A 19,130-nucleotide genomic window follows, 5' to 3' on the forward strand; every position below is an offset into this window, starting at 1 on the left:
TGACAGGACAAATAAAAAAAAAAGAATGGTCAAAATCGATTCAGCATAGTCAAAATATCCCGACTTTTAGTCAGTTTTGTTTAGTTTACAAAAACACTGAATCCTACATTACCTGTGGAAGGATTACAACACAGCCCTATCAAGCACAGGGTCAAGGGTTCAAATGGTCAAGGGGCCAATGAGCCACAGCCTTTCTTTGAGGTGACTTCACATTTCTTGTTGGAAACAACTACAAAAAGATGCAAAAAGTAGAAATGATTACAAAAAAGACTAAAAAGAGACTTAAAACATCCACAATGAGACACCAAATGTAGCCACATCTTGTGTAGTGATTTTGTGTCTCTTTTTCTGCTTGGGTGTCTTTCAGGTTGGGGGCCTTTTACATGTCCATGCCCAGGGGCCTATTGTCTCATAATCAATACATCCATAGTGCAACTGATTAGTGTATTTATGCCACGTTCATGTTATATAATTCAAACCATGATTACAAGTGGCCTAGTAGGAAAACCATTAATGTCAGCCTCTGACTTGTATATGGGAACTTCTGTTGCAGACAGCATCTCCCACTTAGTGTAAAGAACTATGGACATGTCAACAAACAGGTGACAGAATAGCTGCAGATGCACAACCTCTAACAGTTACACCAAAATAGAATCCAAATTTAACACCTCATTTTATAGGCGCTATTCACTACGTGTTTGTATCTTGTTTCACTTGGTGACAAACTGCTACAAATAAATAACACATCAAAAGTAGCTAATTTAGGCTGTTTATCAGGTGTGAATACAAGGCTAACACCACAGGGCTAACCACATTCGAACAAGGTGTGAACAGCCTCTAGTCTGATTAAGGGTTTTTTTTCCTGTTTATTAGACTCTCAGTACCTGGTAAATGCTGATGATGTCACCTGGGTTATTTTTTCAGATTTTCAATAGTTCCCTACAGAGCCACAGAGGACAGTATACAACTTTTTTGTTTTTTACAAGCTAAGTATTCCTGATAATGAGTAAACTGATCCTGATGTGTAAATTTGGTTGAGCGCCTCTTTAAATAATACTTTAGTAGGCTTTATTATTCTTAAAAGACAATGTATTTGCATAAATTACACATCTTTACCAACCAATATTATACATACTTTCAATTTAATGCGTCCAGAAGAAATTATCAAATTATTTTGCCCAAGTCAATTCTCATGCATGGAAATCACTAAACTTTATTTTCTGAGGAACCGTATCAAGACCTTTTTTCAGTAGTGTTTTAAGTCAAAGTTAAATCTCAAGTTTCTAGAAACTAGGTCAAATCAGTTTCTGAGTGATTTTCTAAATCCAATAAAACATAATGTGTGAGTTTACAGTACAATAGCTACATAGAGTGTATATAATTTTACTTTCACGTAATTCTCTAAGAGTCGAAACCTTCAAACTCCAACTTAAGGCTGCATTTCAGAAAAAGAAAAGGAGAAGAATGCCTTCCCATAGATTGTCAGTCAGGACTCACATGATCTTCTGTGTACATACTGTACATACAGTCTTTGAGCTTCAATGAAGTGGCTGCAGCAATTAAATGTTGGTGTAAAATTCCTGCCTGAACCTGTACTGCCACACTGTTTTCTTCAATGCTTGAGGGCACAGGTCAAGGATAGCAGCAACCATAGCCTGTCACAAACCACACACTCAAATATGAAGAGTGTGTCATCAGCACAACAGCCAGTGAGTGTAGGTATGCGTAGATGCACATCACCAGCAATGCCACTATCCTTACAGCTTGCACAACCAGGTTTCTTTCCTGTTTCCTCCAACACCTTAAATAATAGTGGCCTTACGATCAGATCGAAATGGCAGATGTGGGGAGAGATTAAGAGGTCTGGAATCTGGTGAAAACAATACATGATATTTCGAAACCATTCACTTTACTGGCTTGTAGTTGTCAGTGGTGTTTTATCACTGCACAAAGATAGGAAGAATGTGCCTCCACTTATGATATCAAAATGGTATTTGTTCAGTTCTTCTTATTTTTCACCATAACTTTGCCACGTGTAGTTTCTATCACTTCATCCATCCATCTGTCAATATACCGATCCACCTATCCATTTATCCACACATTTCATAGTTCACTATATCACCACTCTATCCTATCTTTCGTCTATCAGGCAGCTTTGGTCGTTCTGTTTGCACCAGAGGGATTAGCAGTGAGGCCAGAGAGGAGATGAGATGGAGATTACGACAGAGATAATGGTGTTTGGATTTAGAGTCACTCGGAGGAGGCAGTGGGAATTCAAAGCTGCAACTTTAATCACAGGTGAGCCATGTGCTTTCTGATCTGATTTAAGGGAATGCTTTCCCGTAGGTTCACAACAGAGCAGCTGACGGCATTGAAAATAACAAATGACGTGAGCAAATAAAATAAAATAAGAGCATTTTCTTTGCTCTGAGTCGGGCAGACAGTAGCCAAAGACACTGAGTCTCTGTTTACTCTCCAGTCAATAGCAGTCGCTCATGCATCTTTCATCATCATCTTTTAAAGAAGCACTTTATATAGTTGACTGCCCACAAAGTGATGAGATCCCATTACTGCTTATTGTAAATATTCTCAATATTAAATCCATTATATCCTTTATATCTTCACTATAGCACTTATGCTGCAATTTGATATATAATGTGTGGTTAATAGAATAGATCTACTGTAAGACTTGGTTTCTGTTCTTTGTGTTGATACACTGCAGAAATCCTGGAGGTGAACTTAACAGGATGATCACAAGGATAGGAAATATGTTAATTATATTACAAAGGCCTATTATAGTTTCAGTACTTTACTGTAACTTTTTTAATTTAAATTTTGAAATGCTGTGTACTTTTAACTTATCAGGCCTGTACTCGTGATTCATATTAGACAGTCTTATAAGACAACTAAAAAAGCAAAAATATTTGAATCAAACAAAAAATGTGTTTATCATAGAATTATCATATATTTTTTTAAATTGGACCTGGAGAAACTTACTTCTCTGGTTGTAATCATGAAAGTTTTCTCTGTGTGCAGACCCGAGTGATACATGGAGTCATAATTCTGTTATTTGCGTGCACAGACTGTATATGAAGGTTTTTATCATTTTAATATTCAGTGAAATGTTTGCAAGATACTCATCAGTTACATTTTGTAGCATGTCGCCATCTAGTGGTAAGCATAACCATATAAAAAAAGAATACCTCTACCATTATAACATTCTTACATTTGACATAGAGACCTGTGATTAAATGTTTTTATATTACGGTATTTTCTTCATTTCTAACACCCAATATTCCTCAAATCAATGATAAATCACATGACATTCATCATGATCAGTGGCTGCTATCTGTCAATGAAAGTCCGCACATTCGCAGCAGACTGAAATATAACTGCCGAGATCAAATGTGTGATTATATGTAAATGAATCATGTGTGTGGCAGCTTTATTCACGTGGCTGCTGAAATTGAACATAGCAGGACTTGTCATATATGAACTTACTAAAAATGTTGTGTCGAATCTGCCGCGCTACGTCACAGTCAGTGGAGCAAGATGGCGGTCCCTACAAAGCAGTAAGTAGCAAACATGCTAACGCGATTATGGCAAAGTATGTGTGATCAATAATAAACAACTGTTTCTCTTGGTTGCAGTTTTAGTTATAGATATGATAAAGAACTGAATCTGCTGTAGCTGTCGAGGTGTTACCCCTCAAGGTTATTTATAAAATAAATATCAGGAGCATTGCTACTCCTGCAGCTAGTTATCGATATGCTAGAGGGTCAGCTGTATTTAAATGTAATTCTTCAGATTTTCTTTCTTTTCATATATTTATCAACTTCTTAATTTCACCACCTACATTTCTTTTCGATGTCCGCCTTGCAAATGACATAATTTATGGAGATATAATAAAAAACCTAGTAGTAGGTAACGTTACTCATTCAAAATTCAGTTGGTCTGGTTGATTTCTCCAAGTTTTAGACATTTTCTGTACGTATTGCTCTATGAAAAGTGCGCTTGATTTCATGTTTGCAAAAAGTCATCCTTCTTGAAGAGAAGTTAACGTCCGTTAAAGCCATGTCATGCAACTGGAAAATGGAAGAGGTATACACTCACCGCGCACTTTATTAGGAGCAACACTACTATCTAGAGCCTCCCTTTGCTCCAAATACAGCCTCACTTCTCTGTGGTATGGATTCCTTCGGATTTAGGAAACATTCCTTTGAGATTCTGCTCCACGTTGACATGATTGCATCAAATAATTTCTGCAGATTTGTCAGCTGCACATTCATGCTGTCCTGTCTCCTGTTCTACCACATCCTCAGTGTGCTCTACTAGAATCAGATTATGGTTTAAGAAGCCATTAGAGGATGGTAAACTGTAGCCATAAAAGGACACAGCAACAATACTCTAATAGGCTGTGGTTATCTGAGTTACTGTAGCCTTAATGTCAGCTCCTCTGACCTCTCTCATCAACCAGGCATTTCCTGCTGCAGATGCTTGTCTCATCTGAATCTCCCACTGTAGCTTCAGCCATTATTTGGCTGCAGGCGGATAACAGAGCGCCAACAGACCTGGGATCAGCAGAGCACCAGCCTTTTGAGGGAATGTGCATGAATGCATAAAATAATAAATACATTAATATAGTCGGATAAATGTATCCTAATGTAACTTGTGTTGCTGACATACTGTATATAGAATGTATAGTACTCTGGTGTTGTCTTTTTTACGCTAATGGCAGCATTTAAAAGACATGGGGATGTTGGTTTCTAAATACTAGAGGCAAATCTCTAATCCTCACTAACAGGATAGTCATCATCAAAATAAACTCTCCACTTAAACGTCATTTACTGTTTTTTTTTTTTCACACTGCTGGTTTAGTTTTGGTGTCTAAGCCTTCGCATTTGTCCCAGTTGTGGGTACCACTTTTCTTAATGAGGTACGACTTGTGAAACCTGTACAAGTGAAAAACATATGAAAATGGCTTTTGTAGGACAGGGTTTAAGAAGCCTTGTCTCCTCACTGTCTACAGGTACGGGCTGATCTTGTCACAGAAGAAAGGAGCGTTAAAGACAGCAGCCCTGCAGAGACCCTCAGTGTTCGGGGATGACTCCGACGATGAGGTGGGTAAACTTGTGCATTTGTTATAAGCAGGGCAACATCATTCATCATTCGCCAATCACTGCATGTGATTCAGGAAACAAATGTATCAAGGTAACAGTTGGTATTGCAGCAGACTTCTGATGTGTTTTATTCCTCAGACGTCAGTTGGGGAGAGTCTGCAGAGAGAAGCAATCAAAAAGAAGATGATGAAGCAGGTGAGAGGAAGAATTACACAGATTTATGCAACTTGAGTCCACTCAATGCTATAAACTCCTACACAGTCACAGTACAGTCATTCCTCTGTGATTTACATTTCTCTGGTTTTTGTCTTCCTGTCTCTGTCTACAGACACGTTTGGAGATGCACAAGGCCCTGGAAGAGGACAGCACTGTATATGACTATGATGCTGTGTATGATGACATTCAAAAACAGAGAATTGAGAGCAACAAAAAAGTTCTGGGAGGCGCTGACAAAAGGGTAATCATCACTGATATTTCAGAGTGATGTAATGGTTAGAAAGACTGTCCCTGAACACTTTGCAGTGGCCAGAATATTTAGCTGATAACGAGTTCTGACATCAACTGGTGAAGAAAAAGCTAAATGTGAGCATTTACTTTATTTCTTTCTTTGTCTGTTTCTCTTTGTAACAGCCGAAGTATATCCACCAGTTAATGAAAGCAGTGGAGGACCGAAAGAAAGAGCAAGAACGAAGGGAAGAGAGGAAGATCCAGAAGGAAAGAGAGGCGGAGGGAGAGAAATTCGCGGACAAAGAAGCTTACGTTACCTCCGCCTACAAGCAAAAACTGCAGGAGCAGAAGGAAGAGCAGGAGAGAGAGAGGAGAGAGGCAGAGATGGAAGGTTAGACTGATACTTTACAACTATTTTTAGGCTGCTGGCAGATAAGATTGTGTTGTAATTGACCCGGTGAGACTTTGAACTCCAGACGTTTCAAACAGCATATGAATGCAGCTTAAATTTGATTTGCTTCTGGATATTGTACAAACAATTTGTCCTGCCAGTCTGAAAATAGCCTTGTTGTCTTTCAAATATTTTATTGAAAGCAGGAAAAGTTCAAGAGTGTTTCTTCCCTGAGGGCACACAATGTAAGACTTGAAGAGAGAGATTTGAAGACGTTGTGGAAATAGGTCACTTTATGTAAAACAATGTAAATGATTGGTTTGAATTATGTTTGTTTTGTTTAGCTGCTTTGGATGTGAAGAAACAAAAAGACCTGAGCGGCTTCTACCGACACCTGCTGAATCAGACTGTAGGAGAGGAGGCGATACCAGATCGCTCAGCAAACAAGTCAGTCATGGCTCCTCAATAATCACAACAAGCACACACATATTTTTAAAAAGTATTCCGAGCCTTTAAGTGTATCTCTCTGTTCCTACTCCCGCAGAACTCAAACCTCAAAGGCTGCAAAAGACACAGAGAGGACTTCACCTGTTCCCTCACCTACGTCCCATGACATTATCCCAAGTTCATGCAGCGACAGCGAGGAGGGGCACGAGCAGAAGTCTGGGTTCAGCAAGCCTGGGGCAGGCTCCTCACACTCAAAACGCCAGTACAGACAGAGGTCGCCTTCATCAGGGAGCGGAGAAGAGAAGGAGAAGGAAAGAGCGAGGGAGAGAGACAGACATAGGAAGAGTCACAGAGATCTAGACAGAGACAGAGGGAAGGACAGAGATAGGGACAGAAACAGGACAAGGGAAAAGGAAAGGGAAAGGGATGACAGACATGGAGGAAGAAGAGACGACAGGGATAGAAGGAAAGATAGAGACAGAGACCGAGGCAGGGAAGATGACAGAGGTAGAGGCAGGGGGGATACAGAGAGGGAAAACAGACATGGGAAGCGGGAGAGGAGCCCTAAAGAAAGAGAGAGGGAGAAGAACGGGGAAAGAGAGAAGAGGAGGAATCCAGGTGAAGACGAGCGGAAGGACAAAGATCGGGAAGAAGAGAAGGAGAGAAGGAAGGAGCCGGAGAAGGAGAAGGCAGTGAAGATGGAAGAAAAAGACCCGGAGAAGAAGGAAGAAGCCGGAGCGCCGGGAAAGCAAAAAGAAGACGGCGAAGAGAAAGAGGAAACGGAGGAGAAGGGGAACAAGTTTGCAAAGCGCAGCACGGATCAGACTGTGAGCTCGGCGAGAGAGAGGTACATGGCCAGACAGATGGCACGCTCGGCCTGCAAGAGCTACATCGAGAAGGAGGAGGACTGAGAGCGCTCCAACACGCCACGCAAACATCTCTGTACTGCACACAACCTCCATCTCAGATTAAGAGGATAAAGCTAATCTTATTTCATAATTTTCTTTTTTTTTTTCTCCAACAATCCCATTTAAAAAAGAAAGAAAAAAAGATTTATTTCTTCCTTTTTTTCTTCTCTGTCAAAACTTTCAGATTCCCCTACTCCCCTTCTTGATTTTCTTTTCAAGGCTCAATAAATTTCCTACAACAGCTGGACACTGTAGTTTTTTAGCAAACAGAAGTAAATATTGCATGTGCTGGAGATTATACTTTCATCCGTGGATTAATACACATTAGTATTTACAGCAAGTAGAACAGTGTATGTGAAACTGACTCCAGATCAGCTACTGTGGCCATGTTCATTGTAATAAAAGAAGGTGTCACCCGGTGCAACAGTGTAGCTCATCGATGTGTGTTTTTTTTTTTTTTTTTTTAAAAGCCATGGGCAACAACAGAGGTGTGGCACAGAAGAATTAACAATATTAGGCTTTTACTACACGGACAGTTCTCATTAGTGGAATTAATTCATTGTTGGTTTTAGGCTTTTCATGGGATTTGATGACAATTAGAAAAACACTGAATCTTGCCAACCTTGTCCTTTGGTGACCAGAGAGAGAGAGGGAGAGACCTGGCTGATACATACATTTTTTTTGGACTTGAATGAATGGATTATGGATTTATTTTTGTGAAATAATGTTGACGACTTGTAAATACGAGTTTGATCAGAGAGTGTCATGTATCATCACATACAGGAATGAGAGTATACAGTATATAGGAAATGTTGTGTTGTGGTGTTTATTCACTTTTGTTGAGGTTTTGTATCTTTCTCTTGTAGTCAGTGATGAGTTATTAAAATCATTTCTCGTTCCAGAGTTTCTTTGTTCTGTTGCTTCCTGTTTGTTCGGCAGTCGTGCGCGGTTTGATGCTAAAATGTGTTCAAGTACGACCATTTCAACTCATAACTCGGAAGGTAACGACGTTTATTTCACACGGATCATGTGATCACAGAAACGTTGTTACAGCTTTACAGGTTTTGTGCAGGAGAGACATGAATTCCAATATAAGTAATGTTGGATTGCGGGAATCTTCAGTGTGTCTCTTGTGCCTCTGTGTTGGGTTTGTTCTAGTTGTACAGGGAGATGTTGGACCACTGAAACAAAAGGAAAGGTAGTTTGTAGAAATATTAGTATCTTTAATGATTTTAATGACTGATTGATTTCTGCTGAGAATGGGCTGCACACTACACTGCTTTACCTTCTACAGTTTTAAACATTTTTACACAAAATATGAAGTGGTCATAAAATATGATGCATTGTTAATATATGATAAAACTACCCAACAGTTAACTAAAAAAAACAGCGACACCATGACCAACTTTACTTGTATTGTATTTGTATTTTAATATTGTAGTATTGCTACTTTTAAATCAGTAGATGATATGAATATTTCTGCCATATGTTATCTTTGTGAATGTTGGATATCTTGAAAAACATGCATAAGTGGTATTAAGAGGAGATAAACTTGCCTCGTCCCAGGTCAGGTGGATCACTCCATTGGATGACTTGTTCTTGAAAATACCTGTAAAAGAAAACAAACCACAAGATATCAGATATTTTTAATGCAACACAAGCTTAAACACACATTTCGAAATGTAGAAACACTCTAGAAGCTTTAATCCTGTGCTGTACTGTTCACATCCATCACTGATGATGTGTATGTGGAATTGCTCTGACACAATTTTCTTGGATTCAGTTCTTTAGCCGCACTGACCTCTTCAGTCTGAACAAATAAAAGTCCAATTTCTCAAGCTTGTGTGTGTGTGTGTGTGTGTTTTTTTTTTTTTTAAGTGATGTCATTGAGGGTTGCCATGTCACTCACTTGATGTCTTTTCCAGGCGCAACATGAGAACAATGAAGTTCTCCAGGGAGGTGGAGGAGACGCCCGAGTAGCGGAACATCATCAGCCTCACCATGCCATCGTTCACATTCATCCCTGGTGCAGAAACAAGTTATGATTCTTCTTCTATTGGCGTTGAGGTGTGATTAAGTTTAAATGCACTGATAAAAAAAACTTGCAGCTGTTACCTGCAGCCTCAATTGCCCTCTGGAGCTCATAGTCAGACAGGGATCCACTCTGATTCAAGTCAGCGCGATGGAAGATTTTCTGCCAAATAAAAGATGAACCTACATTTAGAAACTGAGAGCAGTTTAGGTGTATGTTGTTTTTTATTTATGTGTTTGTTTGTTTGTTTGTTTGTTTGTTTGTTTATTTGATAGGGACAATACATGATAAGGAACATCATTACAAAATACACAATGTAAACATGCCAGATTGAAGCTAAAAGGCTGATTTACATCCTTAGTCCCAAGGCAGATAACATAAAACAAAAAAACATTTCTAGTCACAATACACCACTACAAATATAAAATACACAAAATAATAAATTATTATTTTTTATCATGGCCACATTGGCTGAATTACCTTGTAATCGTGAATCTTCTTCCAGAGAACAGAGAATTCAGTGAAGCTCGTGCTCATCCTTTGGTCGGTCTACGGTGCACGTTAAGGAAGTCACATCACCAGCAGGTGAAAAACAATTTCACTCCTGATCACAGTCTCATTTCTGACTCTCTGGCATGATAACGGAGGGGGGTGATTGGTAACTTAAGATGTACAGCAAAAACACTTATGTATTTAAGGATACATCCACCATGGCGCTCATGCTCCTGCAGGTATCCAGACCGAAGCCGTACCGGGTTCCTGCAAAAGGGAGAAAAATGGGAAAAAGTCAAATCCCCAAAGTAACTCGACTGAATCCTGATTCACAACAAATGAAAGGAGATGTTGATTAGAGCAACTCACCGTGAGGGAAGTTGTCATTGAGGAGCTTCTGCAGCTGTCTGGCACTGAGCTCGCCGTTCTGACAACAGAGACAGACAACACATCAACAACACCGATCGACTGATGTCAGAGAAAGAGGAAAAGGACGAGCGGAGGGAGACGGGGGGAAATGACCACACCTGATCAGCGTAGCGGTTGAACAGGGTGCGGGTGGAGTCCTGGTCACCGTCTCCGTCTGTGGGGATCTTAAAGAAAAACGTCCGGTCATCACTAACGTTGCTCTGAGGTTGATGAGTTCATGGACCAGACGTCAAGACTGGCTCACAACTATTACGCTCTCAAACTCACAGTGACATTATGCGCTACAGTCTTTTGTTTCATACCTTGGGGAGAACCAGTTTCTCCTCTTCATGGTCATCATCATGATCATGATCATGATCATGATCATGATCATGATCATGATCATGATCATGATCATGATCATGATCTTCATCCTCATCATCATGTCCATCATGGGGGCTGGATGCAGAGAGGAGTGTGTTAAAACTCACACAACAGTTATTTTTAATTTGCCCTGAATCCAAAATTGATTAAAAATGCTCATATTAGTCTGATGGAGGTTTGAATGCTGGTGAATTCAACACTGATGCACTGAGCAATTTCTATTTTTGATGTTTGTAAGTCCCAGCTTGCTAAAACCCCCAAAGTCCCCCAAAAATATATCAAGGACATGACCCTGATCCATTTTGACAGTGCAGCGTTACATGGTATCAGTCGTTACGGCAGAGCATGGGTCAGATATTCGAATCAATAATCCTTGTTTTGGAATAAAAGCCTCCACTGGGTCAAGTCTTTACCTGATCTTCGCCTCAGACTTGGTGAAGACGCTGAGAACAAACTCTCCAGACATGTAGGGCTTCATGGTGGAGGGGATGATCACATACTCCCCAGGCTCCAGACTGTGCAGCTCAATCAGATCCCTCTGATAGGTGTACAGCTGCCTTGATTTCAAAGGATTGTTTCTGTTGAAGAAGGAGGATCCCAGGCGTCCCTGTCGGGTCTGGAAGTACAGTGAACCTTGTTTATTGGAATGAAAATGTTTCCTCAGTATCAAATTGCTTTATTCAAGTTATTTAAATGTGGAATTTGTTTTGTGTGCACAGCTGCAGAGAGTGGTGTTTGTTCTTCTTTGTGCTTACCCCTGATGGAACCTGTTGGGTGTGAAATAGAAAGAAGAATGTCATTATACTGTTTTCAAATCAGTAAAAAATATATTTTTGTATTATTTCATCATTATCTCATATGTAATGCACGAAATTTCCGAATGCAGACCTTGAAGATGGTAACTCCAATCGGGTGAGACTGTCTCTCCTTGCGATTCTCCTGCTGAGGTTTCTGCATCAGAGAAAGCAGGATGTTTTTGTCCTCTTTCTCCTGCTTGTTGATGATTGTCACCTGGATGCGATACTGAGGATTTGTTGCAAAGGTAGCTGCAGGAAATGGAAACATGCAGATTACACTTTGAGAGTCAGTGTGCTGGGTTTTTTAAAAGGTAAAAAGACACAACAGACATCTTGTCCTTGTGGTTGTAGGTAAAGGTAAAAGAATGAACTGGACTCACAGTTAGACAAGCTGCCACCTGCAGTTCTCCCTGCCACCCAGCTGCCATCATAGATCATGCATTTCCACTGGCAGGTGAGGTCACCATCGAGAAAGTTGGGGTTCTCGCAGCAGATGGACACCATGTTGAAATAGTGACAGAAGTCCTCCAACTCCATCCTGAGAGACACAGTTGAGCACAGTGAGAGGAACAAGAGACAAAGACCCATTATACGGTTTGTAGTCGGTCAAATTTCATCCTCAGTTTAAAAAGGATCCTGTGTAATTTACTACGATTAGTGATATGTAATTTACCAGAACTCTCCATCGTCACGATCAAAGCACTTCTCTCGATCCTCCTGTCTCACTCTGTTCCACATATCTGACCTGAGCACAAGAGGAAAAGAAATTAATGACAGAATTTGACACATTGAAACTGAACAGATTCATTCTTGGTTATTGTTCTTCACAGAAATATAACTAGTCTTGAGTTGTGAGTTTGTTTTTGCGTTGCTATATTATGCACATATGGATGGATGTGTGATTGATGTATTTACTTGTCACTCCACTTCCCGTTCCACTCTGTTTTGCCCCAAGGGTTCATGACTCGCACCAGCTGCACTTTGGAGCCGTAATACTCCACCTGAAGATGAAATGATGAATTGACAAATGAAGTGAGAAAACTTTGCAATGCTCCTAATGCTCCTGTATCCAGGCGAGAGCAAATTAATACTGACAACATCTCGGCTGCAAAACATGAACACGTGCACTTCAGCCGCTCCACACTTTACCTCAGTGACAGCTGTGACGGAGTAGGCATGGGCATCCACCAATCCAGTGTGGGCTACAGTGTTCACCAGCCTACCCTGAAACAAACAAAACCGTTAAATCACCCAAATTAGCTTCATTTATTTATTTATTTATTCATTTATTTTTCTTCTATGAATTTGGTTCTTACCCCTTTTGGGGCAGTGCCGCAGCAAACCATGGACTTGCACCCAGTGGCTCTGCTCAGCTGGAGCCACAGCTGCTCATCATGGCCGGTTGTGTGGGCGTCCCCAAGTTCGTAAGTCATGTTCACGCCTCCAGTGAAGTCCTTGCAGGCCTCTGATGGCAGGCCAGCGTTCATGTCTGCGTATGTGCCACACACTCTGCAGGAGACAGAAAAAAAAAAGAAGATGTTTATAATCTAATATTTTGAAGTCTCGATTCTGGTGTTTGTGCCACAACTCTGACCTTCTAAACTGTTTTACATTCAGGTGAATTAGTTGGTTACATACTTGGCATATGCCTTCTCCAGCAGAGGAACCCAGAACTCATTTCCTCCATTGCAGTGCACAGACAGCAACTGGTTGTTGTACGTTGGCAGGTGGTCGTCAATGACAACATCCACCCACTTGCCGAACCTCCAGAACTGACGCAGAAAGAGCAGGAAAGAGTTTGTTGATGACCACAATGCACTAAGCAGATGTATTGTGAAAGTATCATATCTGCACGCAATCATTAAATCTTTACCCTGAAGTGAAATATTCCTGCGTAGTTTTTGAAGGACTGGTCCATGGGCACCACCTGCGCCATCAGGTGTTTTTGGATCGTCAGTGCGGAGATAGCAGCCAAAAACCAGCAGTTACCTGGTGAAGGCGTGAAAACATATACTTTTCTCAAGCACTGCCACAGATACTTCACATTTTCACCAACACAACAGAACTCCTTGCTCACCAATATTGCCTTGACCAAAGTCAAAGCGTGAGGCGCCCTTCATGCAGAAAGTCGGCTCATCGCTATTGTTCTGCCTTTTCAAGATGTCCTGGACAAGACGACAAGAGGAAATAAAGCAAATTCAGATGAGCATAAACACATATACATAAGGGAAAATGCGGTCTTAAGAATGTAAAAAGTATATTCCTCTACTGCACTGATATCGTGTATATGATCTGTTAAGATTAGATTTACATGAAGATGAAAGAACATATTTAAAAGTTTTTTACAGCTGGACGAAGCCACTCCACTTCTTCCTCCTGCCAGCTGGCCAGATTAGGCAGGTCTCCCAGAGAACGGGTGCCAGGTGGGAAGGTGCTGTCCACAAACAGCCTCCCTCTGCGGAGGCTGTTATCCTTCAGCTGAGCATAGTCTTGGTTCTTGTACTTGGCGGGGTTGGAGGGGCTCCCCTCGCTGCCATCCTGGTAACGCAGGTTGATGATAGAGGTGCAGGTTCCAGACTCAGGCATGTTGACGAGATACAGGGAGACTCTGAGACACAAGGAGAAAGACAAAATAAGAGATTTCTCAAAGTAAACTAGAATGCGAAGTGTTCCTCAGAGGTGAGTGAGGATCGTTACCTGTGAGACTGCTGCAAACAGCTGCTGTTTCCTTGCAAGAGGATTCACTTGGAGTGGCCAAGTCTGCTCTGTGCAGCAGACTGGCCCTGACTTATATTCACACTGCGTTACGTAAGACTGAAGAGTAGAAAACGTGATGATGAGGTGCTGAGAGAGTTTTATAGTTTTTTATAAGAAAACAGGTTTTCTGGTATAAATCTCCACCTCCTCCTGTCATGTCAGGCCTGTTAGATATGCAAGCAATTTTTTTTTTTTTTTTTTTTTTTTGCTCAAGGGCAAAAAACAAAAAGTAGCATGTTGACATTTGGACAATAACCAGAGGGGACTACTGACATTGAAATCCACATTATTTCACATAACTGACATCATTTTACTGTCTTTGTAGTTGTTACTGTTCTATAGATCTCTTATTGTGTTCACTATTGCACTGAAGGGATGCAATTTCATTTAGCTAATTATTACAAAATAAATAACAATGAAATCTATCTTCAACCTTAAATGTAAATGAATACTTCCTGTTTTTCTTCTGCTCTAAATGCATCAACTTGAATGAATGAGTTTTGTCATGTTTCATGGACATTTAAGTGAACATAACTAAATTGTTTAGGCTTTTAAAGTTAAACCGCTCAATGTGTAAAAACAAATAAATAAATGAAATGAAGGATTAGCTGTAATTGAGAAAAACAAAAACAATCTTTTATAAACCAACAGAATGCAGAGGAAAAACTTTAGGAACAAGTTGAGACGTGTAAAAGTGTCTCCCCGTCTCATTTTACTTTTTATTTTGAAACTGACAAGGAGGAAACTCCTGTGTGGAAGCTGTGGAGAGTTTCCAGATATTAAAAGTGACAATGTTGAGCTTTGACATCAGATTAAAGTTGTTCCACATCTGGAGTTTATGGTTTTATGGTGTTTCGTCGTAAAATTGAAGATGTTGTAAAATTGAATTAAAATAAACAGTCATATTTATGTCTGTAAGATTTCACCGTTTGTAAAACCCCTGGAGCAACTTGTCTGTAAAAGGTGATTTTACAAGTATTCAGAGAATTGCTGCTCTGTACGATGATGGTGGGATTAGTGAGATTCGCCTCTGGCAAAAAAAACTGTCACGCACATGATAACCAACAAGAAAGAAAAAGGAATGAATGACTGAATTAAAGAATATTTGAGATTTTGTTAAATGACCCCGTGATCTGTTAATCTGCTAACAGTGCTCTGATCTTAAGTGTGTGGCTGTGAAGAACACTTCATGAGACAGGTGTGTAGGAGCGGAATGAATGGATCCAAAGTAGTAAACAAATCCCGCACGATTTCTAACTTGCAACTATAAATTAATTTATGACGTTTCAGCATCTGACCTTCATTTGGCCTGATGTTTTATATGTTTATCATTGCAAGTTACAAAGTGTGCAGGATTTTTCTTTGCTATGACATGATAGTTGGCATTGAGGGTGATATACTGTGTATGGTGATTATGCATTAGTAGCTTTTGTGTGACTATAAAATCAGCACCTTCTGATTATAACATGAAAATAAGATTTTTATTCATTCAGTCATCCGTTCATTTCCCCATTCTCTCTTGGCTTGCAGTGAATTGGAGACTGTTTGACTGCAGGTGTGTTTGTGTGTGTGTGTGTGTGTGTGTGTGTGTGTGTGTTTGAACTGTGTGTAATGTATAATGTAAATCCATGCATAGCTCTCAGAAAATCCAACACTGAAAGATGCTGTTTCTAGAGAGAAATAACTCAACAAGAAAAGTTGTTGATGTGACAATATTAGCAACTCCAACTCAACAAAGTCCACTATAACATACATAATATATATATTTATATATATATATATACATACCACAGTATGATGCATCAGCTGATGGGTAAGTCTACACCCAGGTTTATTCTAAATGTTTGTCTTTGGTTGTGAAATAAGGAAGCTGTAAAATCTATTGAAAGCACATAGCATGTTAATGTCAGTCAATAATAACTGCTTGTGCTGAGGTTTGGGAAAGTTGTTGATGAGCTTGACTGTGATTTTACAAGTATTTGGAGAATTTATGTTTGCTGTATTCTATGATGGTGAGCTTAGTGACAGTTGCCGCTGGGAGGATTTTCTCCTGAGAACTGTCACACACATACATATCTTTAAAAAAAAAAAATATTACCTCACTCCCAGTTTAGCTTTTAGAAGCAAGAATCAAACCATCCATGAGATGATGAATTGATGAACGAAAGATGATGCATTGAGACACGTAGCACAGGACTGGGCTTCAAGATGAAATAAAACACACACACGGACACAATAAAGATATAAGGGGTAAAAGGCCCCCCACTCCTGCTATACAGGAGCCCCCAGACTGAAAGAGAAACAATAGGAGTTTTTGGTGTTTTTGCATCTCTTTTTGTCATTTTGTGTCTCTTTCTGTGGCTATTTTACATCTGTGTTTGGCCTTTTTGCATCTCTGTGGTCATTTTGTGTCTTGACCTCCTGACCTCTCAGGCCCCCGGACCTGTGCACAGTTCAATAATCCATCAATGCTACAGCTGAAAAAACATACAACCCAAATAGCCCTGTGAACAAATTCATTAAAAAACATTACTAATACTAACGGTCTTTGCGATGCTGTAGACTTTATAGCACACACATGCAAAAACTGACTATTAGAAGCTTCTGCAGCAGCTGTAAAGGATGTAAAAGGAACTGTTGCAGCATCAATGCAATAAACCACATCTCACTGTTATTATAGAGCAGTTCTCAGACATTATATGTGAACATATAAATACCTATGTCACTATATACATGTACACCTGCTGCAGCAGTAATGTCCTATGTCAGCGAGTCCTGACATGTGACAATACAGTGTGTTATTTACTGTGGGGTTTTTTTCTGTCTAGTTTCAGGTTTAGCGATGCCCTTGGGAAAAATGGTGTTTCAACAAGATATATCATAACAGCTTCAAGAGGGGCAAATAGCACAGCACTGTATGCAAATAATCAGAGGGAATAGTTATGTAAAGCAGAGTCACATGAAGTACTTTTGGAAGATCATTTTATTATTTGAACTTTCCAATAGTAATACCACACTGGTAGTAAAATAACAAAACAGTAGCAAAAACCTCAAATACCAACATTTTATTACACTAGTGACAAGATCTTTGAAATATAATAGAATGATCATGTTTGTGATGAAGTCATGATATGGAAAAATAAATGACTGCATGATGTTATAGACCATGGTCCCATTCCTCCATCCCTTCATTCACAGAACAGACACTGAGTGTTTTGTTTGTTTTGTTTCCTGATGCAAAGATATCATGCACATTATTACATGGCAGCTCCTGTGTCTACACTCTCTTACACATACAGGAGTGAAAGGCAAGATTCTCGATTTATGGGGATTTTTTTTATATTTTCTTTATGCTTTGTGACATGACTGAAATCTCAGGTGTGCTGAGACGCAACAAAAGCTTTTGTCATTTTTCTCCTAAACCATCTCCTGGCGTGTCGGTACACATCTTCAGACATTCTTTACTGAAATAATGGACTTAAGTCTGACTTTGTGAAGGTGAAGGTGATACCCTGGGGTCACATTCCTACGACACAACATGTAAACACGCTCTGCTTAAAACAAGCTCTCACATAACTCACACTGTTTTCACAATTATTGTATGAAGCAGGACGTGAAGTGGAGACAGGAGTTATTAAAGACTTAGAGGTATTTCACCAAAATGCTGAAGTATTAAGCTAAACACTGGAGTCAGAACCGTATGTACTGATGAGCAGAGAGATGTGTGGTTCTGATTGGAGGCTTCAGAACAAGGCTTTCTGCACTCAGTCTAATTACATTGTCATTTTAAGGAGAAGACTTAAGTTCAAATGTTAAATATTAACAGGTGCCAGCAATTCATAGCAACTTTACTTCCAAGGTGTGGAGCTACATACATGTTAGTTATGCCAATCCCCAGTCTCAAGTCACTGACTATAAAATCAAGGCAGACTTTTTGAAGTCGGAGTTTGGAGTTGAGTTTTTGGCCACCTGATGAATCCTACTCCATTATTCACCCTTTATAACTTTATTGTTGTTTCCCACGAGTCCTGAGAGAAACATGTGGCTCTTTAGCTGCTAAATGCTCCACTATTTGTTCATATGTTCATCACTTTGTTCATCTCTGTGGCCCTTGACACACAACAAATGCACCTGTATTAGTTGTACGATTTACTTTGCTCCAAAATCATGTCTCAGTCCCCCAGTAACAAGTCTGTGTCTCCAGTGTCAGCTGAGCATTTATAGGATTATTCTTATCTTTCTGAGTCTTTTTTAATCTACTCACTTAGAACAAATCATTACTCACCCTGAAGTGAAACATCCCAACAAAGTTATCTTTAATCCAGAGACGACACTTGTGCCATCAACAACTTGCAAAGAGTGAAGTAAATGACATATTGCAAGTTTGTACACCAACATCACCTCGTTTGAAGTCAAACCTTCGCTGACGTGAATCTTGCAGTGTTCACAGAGTCGAGGTTTGCCGGGTAAGTGAATCTTCACACAGATGGATGTCCTGTAGGAGAGCAGGAGGCAGAGGTGTCTGGAATCAGTTAAACAGCGACTGGTCAACAGCTTTCAGGTTAAACTCTTCGAATTTATCAAATACCAGAAGAGCAGATGAATCAAAGATCAAGCAGATGACAAAAGAGTGACCTGCACAATTAGAGCCGTGTAACGGTTTTTAAAGTAAAAGCACAGTAGGACAGGACTGAAAATGTTGCAGTTATCTATAGGCCTCATCTCATCTGCTGCCAAATATGTGTCACTCTCAGGTATTGTATGTTTCAGTGCAGGTGGAGTATTCAGCCTTTATCAGAATTAGCAGAGGATGATGTAGAGCCGCAACTTATCTGTGTGCATGTGCATGTCAACAATTAGATAGCATTAGCCAGGCCTCAGGATAGGATTCGAGTTCAGTGGCTATTCATGTATTTATGTATAAATGTTACAACAGCAGAGTTTGCC

General features: G+C 39.9%; 2 protein-coding genes across 2 annotated transcripts; one reads left to right on the forward strand and one right to left on the reverse strand.

Moving 5' to 3' along the window:
• Positions 1 to 3,484: 3,484 nt before the first annotated feature.
• Positions 3,485 to 8,216, forward strand: nsrp1 (nuclear speckle splicing regulatory protein 1). The gene is made up of 7 exons (XM_056398085.1): positions 3,485 to 3,572; positions 5,030 to 5,120; positions 5,259 to 5,315; positions 5,449 to 5,577; positions 5,751 to 5,958; positions 6,303 to 6,405; positions 6,503 to 8,216. The coding sequence occupies exons 1-7, from the start codon at positions 3,553 to 3,555 to the stop codon at positions 7,314 to 7,316; spliced, it is 1,422 nt and encodes a 473-aa protein (XP_056254060.1). The 5' UTR covers positions 3,485 to 3,552; the 3' UTR covers positions 7,317 to 8,216.
• Positions 8,217 to 8,307: 91 nt separating this feature from the next.
• LOC130182777 (calpain-1 catalytic subunit-like) lies at positions 8,308 to 14,159 on the reverse strand. The gene is made up of 21 exons (XM_056397921.1): positions 14,124 to 14,159; positions 13,773 to 14,034; positions 13,504 to 13,591; positions 13,300 to 13,415; positions 13,065 to 13,198; positions 12,743 to 12,935; positions 12,576 to 12,650; positions 12,342 to 12,427; positions 12,100 to 12,171; positions 11,807 to 11,964; positions 11,518 to 11,675; positions 11,385 to 11,396; positions 11,043 to 11,245; positions 10,569 to 10,704; positions 10,365 to 10,430; positions 10,207 to 10,264; positions 10,049 to 10,104; positions 9,826 to 9,894; positions 9,429 to 9,507; positions 9,223 to 9,336; positions 8,308 to 8,922 (listed from the first exon to the last, which is right to left on the reverse strand). The coding sequence occupies exons 2-21, from the start codon at positions 14,010 to 14,012 to the stop codon at positions 8,771 to 8,773; spliced, it is 2,265 nt and encodes a 754-aa protein (XP_056253896.1). The 5' UTR covers positions 14,013 to 14,034; positions 14,124 to 14,159; the 3' UTR covers positions 8,308 to 8,770.
• Between the last annotated feature and the right edge of the window lie 4,971 nt (positions 14,160 to 19,130).

This window comes from Seriola aureovittata, chromosome 15 (genome assembly GCF_021018895.1).
Source record: "Seriola aureovittata isolate HTS-2021-v1 ecotype China chromosome 15, ASM2101889v1, whole genome shotgun sequence".
NCBI lineage: Eukaryota > Metazoa > Chordata > Actinopteri > Carangiformes > Carangidae > Seriola > Seriola aureovittata.